Raw genomic sequence first — 13254 nt, forward strand, 5'->3', positions numbered from 1 at the left:
ATTTAGAAGTAAAGAAACACACAATTAAAAAACAAAAATGATCCTAGTTTAGCCAAAAATAAAGACATTTCAGGCATGGATATTGTCCTTTTTTTTAAACTTCTGTGGATGACTCATCTTCAAATACCACTGAGCCTTCTTTGCTCTGTTACGCATGAAAAACTCATTATTCTACAAATTCTATCAGTATTTCCATTATAAACAATATAAATTGCATGCTTTGACTATTTATCTTCCAGTGCTCTTCTTCAGTAAAGCTCTAACTACATTTAAAAAAAAATCCTCCTTACTAATTTTTTCCAACTACTAGCAGACCATTTTGTAAAAACACTACAAGTTAAATTAACAATTTTATCAAGTCAGTATCAAAGAGATTTGAATTCTTAGAGAGGAAAAACATGAAGATAAAGAGACTGGAATTTGAATTCAGACTGGATATATACGTGTAATATAATGCAATCTAATGCTGTTAGGATGCTGTAAAAGATTTCTGAAGATATTCCTCTCATGATTTTACTACTCACACTAAAGTTCAAGGTTCAACTTTCTTATAGCCTGAGATTGCGGAACTATGCTGTCTGCTCACTGAGCCAAAACACAGTATGTTTCTCTCTCATTATTTCACAATTGTATTTTGAGTTAATAAACAGTAATTTTAGGAATCAAATCTATTACAGAGTAAGTTAGAGGTTGATATTTTTTTGTATGACTGTTACATTGACTCCAGCAGATTAATACATAAATTCAAATTGAGAGAGAAAAAATATTTTCATGTGTAAGATCTGGAATGTTACCCGACTTGCAATTTGTGTCCACAAAATCCCTTTAGAAAATGTATTAAGTGCTTCATGTTCAGGGACAGTCATACACAATAGCCTCTGAATGTTGGTAGTAACTCCCTGTGTCTTTTCTCTAATGTACTACCACACTGGAAAAAACTAAATAATTACTGAAAAACCTGAGTAACTGGGACCAAAATTACCAATCCTGCAGAAAACAAAGCAAAATATGCCCTAAACAATGTGATTTTATCGCCTCCTATTTGATTCACTATACTATATACAAACATATACACACACCCTTTGTACAAGTGTCAATTGCTGGAGAATCCTGCTAGCTCTATCAGGAAACCTTCTAGAGCTAAAAAAGGTAAAAAGGAAAAGCAGCTTTGGTTCATGGTGAAAAAACAAACCAACACCCAGAACACTACAAAACTGCACTGTCTTGACAGACCAGGTATCTGCAGAGCACTAATTCGAGAACTTATGCCCAACATTTACTTCTCAAACTGGTAAGTACAGTGACAATTAATTCTGCCTTCTACCATTCAGCTGCTCTTGTCATGGCATTCCCAAAGCTGGCATGGGACAAGCACTGCAATAGTTAACTTGCTTTGCCAAAAACTAGCTAGGTCTGAGAAACTCCAGTGAAACTTCTCACCTTTAAGCAACTACAAAGACAAGCTGCTAACAAAAGAGATGGTCCCATCTTTCTTGCTCCCAGACTTCCTCCTTCCTCACCCCAGACACACTTGCCCATTGCAACCATATGCCAAGTTTGGTCAGACTGGTCACCAGTCCCGTTCTCCCAGCCTGTTAGAAGTGTAATTCCTAAGAGTAATCTGTGTTACAGCTTCTGCCATATGTTTATTCAAGTGCATAAAAACCACATAAGTTTCTTTCCTCCTCTGAGCTTTTCGGCAAAACAAAAAGAAGGAAGCTGACAAGTGTTAATGATTCCAGAAAATCTTCGTCAAGTGGTGATGGTTGTAGAAGCTCACAGCCTTGGCCATGCTATGCATTTTTAGACATACCTCTTGAAAAGGGTATATGCCAGAAAAAGAAATGGCAAATACTATGTATGCACAAGGGTACGAACACACAGCAGTAGCACAACAAGCAAGTCTGATAAGCCTTGTCAATTAGAAGCATGCAAATTCTCAACCACAAATACAACGATGAAATCCTTGTGATAAAAATTGCTTTGTATGTTTAGAGAAGACCAGTTAAGGTGACGAAACAGTTTGCAAAGCACTCAAAAATGGGTTATGGCAAATATCATCAACCAAGAGATTATGAACATTTTCAACATGTAACATATATTATCTTCAGCTTAGTTACGTCACTTTTAAAAACACAACCATCAAGAACTTCAGGAATTACATATCGTTCAAGTTTTCTTCCTCACAGTAACAAAATGCTAATGTTTGCTTCTCAAAATACTAAATTTTGACATTCCACCACAGAATGATTTTGCTTAATCCAAGTTCCATTAAATAGTTCACCAAGCGACTTGCATTAAGAAAAATTCCTATTCAATCTCTAACAAGTTAATTCTTCATCTGAAATTAAAAAAAAAAAAAGAAATCTGTCAGTATGTTCAGCATCCATGAATTGCTATATTTTCAGTCATCCCTTAGAATTTCATGACCATGTCAGTGCAGCTAAGTTCTAACAGGAGGCTTAGACAGTAAGTCTTTCACAAAACGTTAATTACAAACCCCAAAACTTAAGGGTAAGATGAAAAAAAAGCTTTAAACAACAAAAAAGTTAATTTAAAAAATTCGCTCAAACTACCTGGTAGGCAATTGATAGGCAATGTATGTAACCCCCTTTTAGCAAGATTGGAAGATCCAAGCTATCAACAGCCTAAAATATGCCGATCCATGTTACTAACTGTTACGGTTTTGAGAAAAAGTAAGAAAAAAAGCTTGTGAGTATAAACCGATGCAGACATACAACTCCAAGGTTTCCATCATAACTAACAGTTTACATGAACAGTAGGATGCAATTAACAATACTGTTAAGTTTCACAGATGTTAGACAGAACCCTGATGGAAGAATGTCACTAAATCATTATCATCTCCACCCTACTGTTGCTTGAGTAAAGGCAAGCACAAAAGGGAAGGAGCCAACCCTACAAATAAAGGCAGAAAACAATAATACTGAGGCAGAACAGTAATCACTGTATCAATACAACATGGCAAAATATTTCCTTCCCAGCAGCCAAGACAAGTTTCACACTTCAAAGAGCTACCAAAGACAGAATATCCTCAGTCACGGTCCAAGAGTGATATTTCCTTAGCACATTTGGAACTGGCTGCATCTTCATTAGTGAGCTCATCCACCATTCTCAGATGCTGGGTGCCCAACAGTGAAAATATTTTAAGTGCTTGCTCACAGTATTTTTGTTACTCTACCAGCTCATTACCTGCTACATTTTTACAGCTGAATTATAGGCAGAGCTGTCTAATGAGTCCTATAATTACACTACCTAATGTTTTCCAATATATACATGTGTTTTTATCTGCGCTTCAAAATTTTTTTAAACACCTATTCAGTATGGCTTTAAAGCTAGCTATTTAACTTGGGGGGAGAGGAGGTATTAAAAGTCACTAAAAATTATTCACCTATGCCTGGAAAAAAGGCAAGAACCAACCTGCTAGTCTGCCAAAATTAGATAGATATAAATATTTCCACAATGGATTCTTGCACTTCAGATTCTGGCTTAAAACCCACTCTGAATTACCTTAGTAGCTTCAGAAACATTAAACATATCTGGTGGTATACTGTCTAATGTATCACTAGCACCACATTAGTGCTGTGCCAGTAAAGTGATCAATAAAACAAGACAAGCAGGGAATCCAATTGGGCTGAAGCATACTGGAAACAGACAGAATGTGCAAAGATGTAAATAATCCTTTAACTAACCTCCTCTAATCCTCTGAATGCCTTCAAATTGTACTTCAAGCTTGCTGTAGATACCCTACTAAAATCTTCCAACATTCTGTTTCAAACATACTCCAAGGTAAACGAACTCCCTATCCCATCCCAACCTTAATCTTAGGCACCAAATTAAGGCTATGATATTGCTAATCTTTCGTTACAGTATTTAACTCCTTTTTTTGCAAGTAAAAATCTTACTGCCCGACAAACATTTCTACCTTGGCAAGAAAGTTACAAATGCGGTAAATTAGGTGATGAATCCAGACACCAAATGATGTTATGCTTCCTTCAGTATTAGCAAAGAACAACAAAGTTATTTCTCAAATAACTTTTGTATTTCCAAAATTCTGAACAGTTTTTGTAGCCCTCAAGTTTGGCCTAAGTTCAGCAGTTTTACTTGTTCTTTATGGACTTTCTGAACTCCAGAACCAACTACGTTTGTATTATTCTTGCTATTGCTCCTCCCTCTGAAGAATTACCATGCTGTAATCTTCCCTTGCTATGATTCTGATGAGTCAGGCATAAAGGCCAAAGTATGTGATCCCCAGATCAAAGGGCTTCCTTAACACGCTGTGAAACAAAACCCAGAATTTAACAGGCATTAAGAGTCTGACCCAAGTATCCTTGCTCTGGAAATGGCAGTAGCTGGATCAATGCATGTTACATACATATAATACAGGTTTGATAGCTAAAAGCAGTCTTTAATCCCTTTCAGAAAATAAAAGGAGAATCAGTGGTTCCAAATTTCAGATTAATCTGTTATCAAGAACTTTGAAAATTCATACATTTTGTTAGCAAATTGCATCATGGTATATGTGCATGTGTAGTATGTTAATGCTTAAAGGCTTCTATAATTGTATGTGGGCAGTTTTGCTGTGTTGTATACAAGCACAGTAAGACAGAGGGAAATGGGTCAGACTAAGCTTTGTCTAAGAGACAAGCCGGTATTTGCTCATCTAGTTCAAGGAACTGTGAGATGACAGCTGTCAGGCCAAAGGTGCAGAGTACAACTCTTACTGACAATTAACTTGTTCCCCACAGTAAAATAAATAAATGAATTTGGTTATTTGTCCAAGTTGGGGAATGCCAGAAAAAGGTTGTGAATAATTCACTAATTTGCTGATTTACACAAGTATTTCTTTATAGAAGGTCTGTGCAATTTGCAACACAACCTTTTATGCCTCATCCCTACTGTGATTAGCAAATAGGAAAAACTGAAGAGCTGAAAGTTTCTCTCTGCAATTAAAAAAGCCCCAGAATCTAAAAGCACAGAACTGCATTTTCAGAAAGATGTAGTACAAAACCCAAACACAGCTGTTCTGGTTAGGTTTTCATTCTGATGAGCAATCTCAACATGCTGCTGTATGCATCTGGAGTTGTAAATTCCAGGCTTTAGATACAAACTAGGTTAGACAGCCTCCAAAATTATTTTTAAACTCTCATGTCAGAAAGGTAAAAAAATATAGTCATATCTAAACCACCACCCTTTGCATGGCAACACCTCTTTAGAAGCACTTCAAATTAAGTATATGAATACAGGAAAGATGCAGCCTTAACAAAGGTATCAAGGGAATATTATTTCAGCTTTACTTGTCTTGCTTTATTAAATGCTCATGCTAGAAAAACATTTCAATTAATTTTAAAAAAACAGTCATTATACAGCATTGAAGTGAGGCTAGTTTATCTTTAGCTCTAAGAAGAGCTATATATATTGTGCTCTGCTGTCACTTCCATAACACTCATGAGGATGTGAGTGGTATTTGGATCTGCATGACTGGCAGGTCATCCACAGCAAGCTATCACCTGTTTGCTCTCAGCTGATCGCTCCAAAACTAGCTGTGTTAGCTTCTGCAGGTGGGCCCAACTTATAAATAAGTATATTCTAGAACACAAAGAAAATGCTGAACTTCTAGGAACTATACTGAATATGATTGATTTATTTCACCTCAAATTCTGTTCAAGAGTCAACTCAGTAACAGTTTGAAAAACAAACGCTATTCTTCCCTAGAAAAGACTGGAAACACTAAGTGTGTTTTAATCATTCAGGGCTGTTTCAAATGGCACCAGGACCAACTCAGAAAGCATCTGACATGCAAATTGTCTGAAGACGTTCTATGGAAATACCAGTATAAGCTTCTATCTCATACTGTAATCATATTTTATGGGCCACTTGCAAGGACAGAATACAGAACTAGACTTCTGCTTTTTCCTTATATTCAAAAAAATTACGAGCTTCTCTGTAATACTGCCTCTGGAGATCCACAACTCATCTAAAATAGAAGCTGAAGAAGAGAGTGGGCATGAAAAAGAAACTTACTCAGTATTCCATGAATGAGGCACACAAGTGGTGTTGTTTTTTTAAACTGAAATGATCTGGAACTTTAAACCCAAAAAATTTTCATCATTGCAGAACATAAAGGAAGAATGTTTGCCTGTATGTTCTACTGTAATTCTTTGATCAGACTAATGCTGTCATTTATAACTGCAATTCACTCTGAAATTGTTTTTATTCTAAAAATATTCTGAATCTAAACCAAAGCTTTCACATACAATCCTTGCAACTTCGCTATTTCTGCAAGGAAAATCTGAAAACATGATCTATTCAAGATATACTAAACCATAATAGTCCAGAGGGAGTACACAGAACATACAAGAGAACTATGAAACACTGTAATTTTGCTTAGCTTTCAGTACCAAAAGGGTTAGCCATTATTCATATACTGCAAGAATGTTTTAGCGTATGAAACTCTTCAATCCTTTTCAGTGTACTAAATGTTGTCCAACTTCAGTTCATTGTAATGCCATTGCCAATGACACAAACATCTGCCTGATCAAATGAGAACACTGCAAAAAATGCCCCCCAAAAGATGTAACATACCCATATAATCAGGGCATATATTTTCAGAGACAGTATGTCATATCTGCATCTTTTTTAAGCATAGTAATACTGCCACTGAACTGAATTTTATGAAAATCTAATCCAACAAAAAAGCCAAAATAAAAAAATAAATTCAAAGACAATTTGCCTTTAATCATTCTGTCAATATTTACGAGAAATATTTAGAAAAAGGAGTTTTCATGTCTTGATAATTTAAATTTATCGTTATTTAGTAGAACTTTCCATTTGATGTAAAACCAGTCTCTACAGAAAAAGAAGAGGTTTTCACCCCCTTAGCAGCTTCTCTACCTTATGAATTTCTAATTACAGTGTGTGTTTCACAAGTATAATTCTCATAGCAGCTTCCTAAGCCCAAGGATAACTCTAAATCTGAGGTCATTTTAGTACTCCATTTTCATTCTAAATCTTTTTTCTCCTTCTGCCTCTCTGATCGTTCCAACGTTACCACTGTATTTAGAGCATAATGTTCTTCCAACATAACTTGGCATGTCCTGTGGGGAATTCTTTGCTTCTCCTGTTTGTCTGGAAAAGCAGTCTGAAAAAATCTGTCTGCTGGGGGGCAACATGTAACTAATGAAGCAGTAAAAGTCAAAATGTAGCTCTCCACAGAAATGGTGAACACTGCAGAAAGCATCGATACATACAGGTGACATATCTGTAGCACCCAGCAACATTTGGAAATGTATTTATTTTTAAAATGTTATCCAAATTGTGATGAGCGCTAGTATTTTTTACTAAGTCAATTGATAAAACTGAAATAGGAGATGACACCAATTCTCAGCACCGCCTCATTACTTCTAGGCCACAGTGGTAGTTCTCATGCAGTAATATACCACTTCTATACTCTGCATCAAGAACAGAAATGCAGGTTGTTTTTCCTGGGGAAGAAAACAAAAACCACCAACCAACTCCAAAAAAACAGCAAACTCTCCTTACTGAAACACTCAATAACTTGAGTGGCACAGCTTGCTGACATTTTGGAGCATTAGTTAACATAAAACTTCTCTCCACCCATGACGGAAGTTATTACATACATATATATACACAGTAGAAAAACCAAGCATTTATTAGAAAACTCAATACTGCATTTCCAAAATCCAAAACAAAACCACAAGGTACTCTTCCTTTTATTTCTATTATCACTGCAGGAAGCACACTGCCAAGCTGTAATCACAGGTAGCGTTCATAACAGAATCTCAGACAAATTTCAGGTATAGATGATCATCTCCTGAAGAAGACGTGGTGTTAAAAATTATAAGTGGATTGTCCCACTGCAAGAAAACAATCTTTTTTATAGCAAAACCCAGCAACTGAATTTTCCAGCTAGGAACTCAGTATTTCCTCTGAAGTTCACAGAATCGCAGAAGTCCTCTGCTTTCCTCCACCAGCCAATTTTCATGCTCACACAGTCGGCGCTTTTTGTTTGTTTGTTCTGTTTTAATCAAGCCATTTCAATAAAGCCATAGTACTCAATATGAAATAAGATGAGTGCAGATTACCTCCTCTCTTTGCTCTATTATGCAAGTCAGGGTTATCTATCATCCTGGCAGTGATTTAAATGATATTTTATGATTTACAATTTAGACTCAGTTTGGTTTGTCGTTTGGTTTTTTTGGGTTGGGTTTTATGGGGAGTGGGGTGGTAAATTTCACAATTATTACTGGCATGGTTAGAAACATTCACAAGGGCTCAGTTTAAGCCTTTAGGCTCACCAGCCTCAAGTTACCTGTGTAGTCAACTGGATTCCCCCAACTTTTCAACCAAAAGAGGCATAAAAACCAAAGTTAGCCTCCATGAATGTAACTTCTGTCCCACTACCTCACTGAGTTCAGTTCAGGCATAAGATTTTTAAGGCCTGAAGAAGGTCTGATTTACTGAAGTTAAGCACTATGATATTTAATCTAAAAATTAGAATATTTATATCTATAAATAAACAGAAAATTGTGAGATTGGGGAATTAAAAAAAAAGTTAATCAAGGACACAAAGTTACTTTTTTTTTTTTTTAAGTTGAAAAAGACAGAAAAACAGTTCTCAACTGACCTCTTTGTCTGGTGTTAAGGTGCCTTCATCATTCTGATCTGTAAACGAAGATGTCCTGCTTCTGTTGCCAGTTGGTGGAGGGGATTTGGATGGGACCTACACAGAGATCACATATATCAATATGTGTAAGCAATAACTGTGAAGTCCAGAATTAATTATTCTGTATCATAATTTACTTCAACAATTACTAACTATAACATGTCAGTGAAGCCTGATCTACAACTTCCTTTTAAAGAGAACCAGTTCCACATACTGCGCATGGCAAATTCTACCTTAGTACAAAGCCTCTAGAGCAGAACATATCATGAATCAGCCACAAGAGCATGCAATGAAACTACTTGCTTTGATTATTTCTGACCATGGTCCTCTCAAACCAGATTTGAAACTCAAGCCTCCTATACTTTAGCAACATAGTACAGTTATTACTTATTAACAACAAAAAACCTCATTTATAAAATTGAATCTAAACAAAGAAAAAGGGCAGAAGAAAATGACACATTTAACGATGTCAACATGAACTTGTTACTGTCAGCACTAAGCAACTACTTGAAGAAATTTCACAAATTCATGCTGTCTAAAGTTGCACCAAGCCACACGAACCCAACCCAAATGTAGCTTGTCAGCCTCATACTTCAAAATTCAAACAAAAAAATTTAGTTTAAATGTAATGAACATTAAAATATCAATAAGTTTTATATACAAAGAAATTAACTAGCAAGCTCTCTCATTAGGTATAATCTACAGTATAACCAGAATGAACAAAGTGTTGAAAAAAAAAAAACCAAACAGGCAAAAAAGCTACCACAGGTCCTTCAACACTGTTGCAGCACAATCGCTAAGGTTGCATCCATAAATTCTGCCTTGCAAAATGCCTGTCTCACAAGACAAACTTGCATGTTCTAAAACATAAGTGACAGTTTGAATGAAAAAATACTGCCTAATAAGACAGTTTTTCAGAGATTTAGACTCAATTACAGCCTAAATGTATGGGTGCATTTTGTAAAATATGGGTACTAACGAATTAATGCCATTATCATAAAAAGCACAAGATAATTCCAAAATCAGTCACAGTTACCAGTCTGACCAAGTGGACCCCATGTTCCCATATGAAAATACAACCCAAAAGTCAAACACCTCACCTAGTAACAAATAACCATTCATCATGGAACTCTAAGTCCTGCTGAAAGATTTCACACCAGAGCTATTTCTAGGGTTTGAAAAACAAGAACAAACCATTTGTGCCAATAGCCTGTTCTCCTCCTTTTATTCTGACTTCCTAACCTAATGCCAGCAATTTTAAAGACTGCTTCTGGCCCTCGCCATACAGAAGAAAAACGGTTTCCAAACATTCTTTGCTGCTTTGCTACTGTTTAGGAGTATGAACATATTGATTCTTCACTCCCCTCAATGGTTTTAAAGTTTTCACTGCTGCATTCAGACTTCTTGTCAATTTGCAGCCATTTCAATGGCACTAAACTCTGCAGCACAAATATTCATCGATCTTATGCAATGAACAGAAAGACTGAATACAACTGAAGTCGGCTAGAACAGAGGAGGTGAAACAGGGCAGCATAATTCAGCTGGAAAGGACCTACGGCCTGCCCACAATATGGGCTGACCAACAGCTACAGCATGGTATTAAGGGCACTGTCCACATGTCCCTTAAACGCTGACAGGTGTGGCGCGTTGGCCACCTCCCCAGGAAGCCTGTCCCAGGGTTTGACCACAGTCCTCAGCTGCTCCTCAGAGGTACCCAGCTTGGGTGCCCGCCTTCAAATGTGTTCAAGTATCTTAATCTGCCTTTTGCATGGTGAGGCCCAATTTAGGGGATTACATCCCACACAGTAAGGGAACACAATTACTACAGCTATAGATAATGTTTTTATCTCAGCATGCATTTATATTGTGTGGCCCTTAGCAGAGGTCTTAAAAAGCACTGGCTATGGGTTTGTTTTCAAACATAACTCAAAGCATAGGTTTTAGCTCGTCAATCCGATGTGGTCTGAAATCCTTGCTCCTTCAAGTCTTTTCCCCCAGCACTCTCTGGGCAGGGGTACTCATGGCAAGTGAATTCCTCCCTAGCCTTGCTCTGCCTGCTGATCTCTCAGGTCCATGTTTGGACACATGCAAGGGTCTGTCTCGTCACACACTGGGCTTGCATCAAAAATATTGAGATTCTGTATCTAAGCAGACACAGTCTGGCAGATATTCACACTCCTTGCATCAGTTTTGTAAAACAATAGACCACTGTGTGCTAGAAGACTGTTTTCCACAATTTATTTATTAAAAAAAAATAATAATCCTTTGCATCTGAATGTCATCAGTGATTTCATCACATCAACATTATCAGGCAGTTTCAGGTGAGCATCTGACATGCCGAATCTTCAGTCCTTCTTGGCAGCTATCTTACAGATGCATAGGGCCTCTTAAAGACAGGCAGTTGCCTTTTAGTACCAGATGGCCACCTGGCCAGCCACCCCCTTACCCCTATCAGCGTTGCCAGCAAGAACCTTCCTCTTGACTAAATGCCTGCAGAATTCATTGAACAAATCCTCATCAACATTTATTCACACGCCTGGAGAGTAAAGCATAACCCCAGAGACGGCAGTGCCACGAACTGCAACACACAGTGTTTTGCCTCTTGTAGATTTTTCAGTATCTGGGGTGACTGGGCACTTTGTTCCGTGAAACTTCCCAAAAGGAAGCTCAGTTAATGGCAGCTGTGGATGCTTTTGTCCCTGGGAGGCAGACATCCTTTTTGAAAGTAACTGGACTGACACCCCCGGCTTCATATTTGGAGCCCACTCACACAGTCCATCTGCTGCCCAGCCAGTGGAGAGCTGGATCTGCTGGTGGGGACTGTGTGGAGCTGGACACAATCAGGCTACTGATGGGCAAAAGCCCCCTTAACACATCTCTCAGGCTCCACCCTTCATACTTCGCTGTTATCAAACGTAGGAAACTGAGGTTCAGGGTCAGGTCTTTTGAATTTAGATTGCAGAAAACCATCATTCAAGAAATGTAGCCTTCCTGGCCCACCTCATATTCATGGCACCCACAAGGCATAAAAAGCTCTGTCTCATGGTATACTTCTCTGGCCCCCATTCTCCCTACCAGCTGGAAGCTCTAACAGAAGAGAGAGCTGCTATGTGAATAAACTCTGAGTGAAGAGCTACAGGGTAGGAATAGGTAATGCAATGTCAGATGAGGCACCATGAGTTTCTGCTCCAGTTTAGAAGCACTGGGGAGTAGGCAAACATTCCTGGAGGAATGAGTAGATCACAGGGTGACTATGAGCCATTAACGTGATACAAATGAATGGATTCTTGTGCATCAGGCAAGATATCTCCACAGGGAAAGCAAGCATCATGCAAAGCCCTGGTTAGAATTCACCTGTACCATTACAGACATTTCTCATTCCTCAGGTTTGAGAATGACAAATTCTGCCTGGGATGAAGGCAGGCAAAGATTAAGCAGTTGAATGGGGGCATGGAGGTCCTACAGAAGATGACAACAACTGGAAGAAGCAAGACAAAGGCTGACAAGGCTGCCACCACTTTCAAGGAAGGTATCAAGGATGAAGGCCAAAGGAGGAGAACAGCTCTTGAAGTGCAAGGATAAATACGGTAAAAGAACATGAAATAATCCAGGACTACTTTCCAAGAAGATGATCTCAACATAAACAGTGCAGCGGCATAGTCCCTTGGTGCACTGGTAAGGCACACTGAGGAAATCACACACACTTTTTACATCTCTGCAAAGTTCCTACACAGGGAAACAAACCCCTGTCTTTCACCTCTGGCATCACCACAACGAAGTAAATGTCTATGGTATAAATGCCCTTCTTTAAACAGTCTCAACATATATGCCAGTTTTGGCACCAATGTACAAAATGACAAGAACAGCAGCTACCTTACTCTTTCTGTACTTCAAATGCTAAGTCCTAAAGAAAAAAAGAGACTTCCCAGGGTTTTAGGTAAGATGTAAACATCAGCCCACAAACACAGGTAGGCATGTAACTCTCAGACAGGTTACAGTGACAAATGAGCTGTGGAAGTTTTATGGCTGAAGTCTGTTTGCATCTCGTATAAACACGGCCAACATGTGCATTTCACAGAGGAGCTGCGCAGCTCGGTTTCAGTGGGATATGGGGATGCAACAGCCACAGCAGCAATGGGCTATTTTTACGCTGTGGAAGAGTCACCATTTGCTTGGCTGTGCTCTGTGCACTGACTGACCTTTCAAACACGTCAGTGCAACCTCCGCTCACTTCTTTGTCAAAAACACTGCCACTTCCATGGGGGCCTGCTGGCACCATCCATCCCAACCTATGGTACTGGTTACACTTTGGCTTTCCTGCAGGCCGTGACTGCCAAAATCACACCCCTTTTGCTCCAGCAAAAGGCTTTGCGTCCAGCCACATCTAGGTTCTGTTCCCCCTGGCTATGGGGCCACTGGCGCAGAGAGGAGACGGCGACAGGGCTGGGCTCTGGGCTGCAGGGACGGTACCTGCCATGGCCTGAGAGAGGAACAGCCTTGTGCATGGCCACCAAGGGCAGGGACAGCCCCCCCGGGCCTCCTGGGCACAG

At 38.7% G+C, this 13254-nt stretch overlaps 1 protein-coding gene across 7 annotated transcripts in view; it reads right to left on the reverse strand.

Annotated features, from left to right (window-relative positions):
• Positions 1-13254, reverse strand: part of GOLGA4 (golgin A4) — a 95490-nt gene that overhangs the window by 55884 nt on the left and 26352 nt on the right. For all 7 annotated transcript variants that reach the window (XM_055804186.1, XM_055804185.1, XM_055804189.1 and 4 more), the window contains exon 2: positions 8666-8761. In XM_055804186.1, coding sequence (XP_055660161.1) covers positions 8666-8761 — 96 coding nt within the window. The remainder of the gene's footprint in view (positions 1-8665; positions 8762-13254) is intronic.

The sequence above is a fragment of the Falco peregrinus genome, chromosome 5, assembly GCF_023634155.1.
Source record: "Falco peregrinus isolate bFalPer1 chromosome 5, bFalPer1.pri, whole genome shotgun sequence".
Classification (NCBI taxonomy): Eukaryota; Metazoa; Chordata; class Aves; order Falconiformes; family Falconidae; genus Falco; species Falco peregrinus.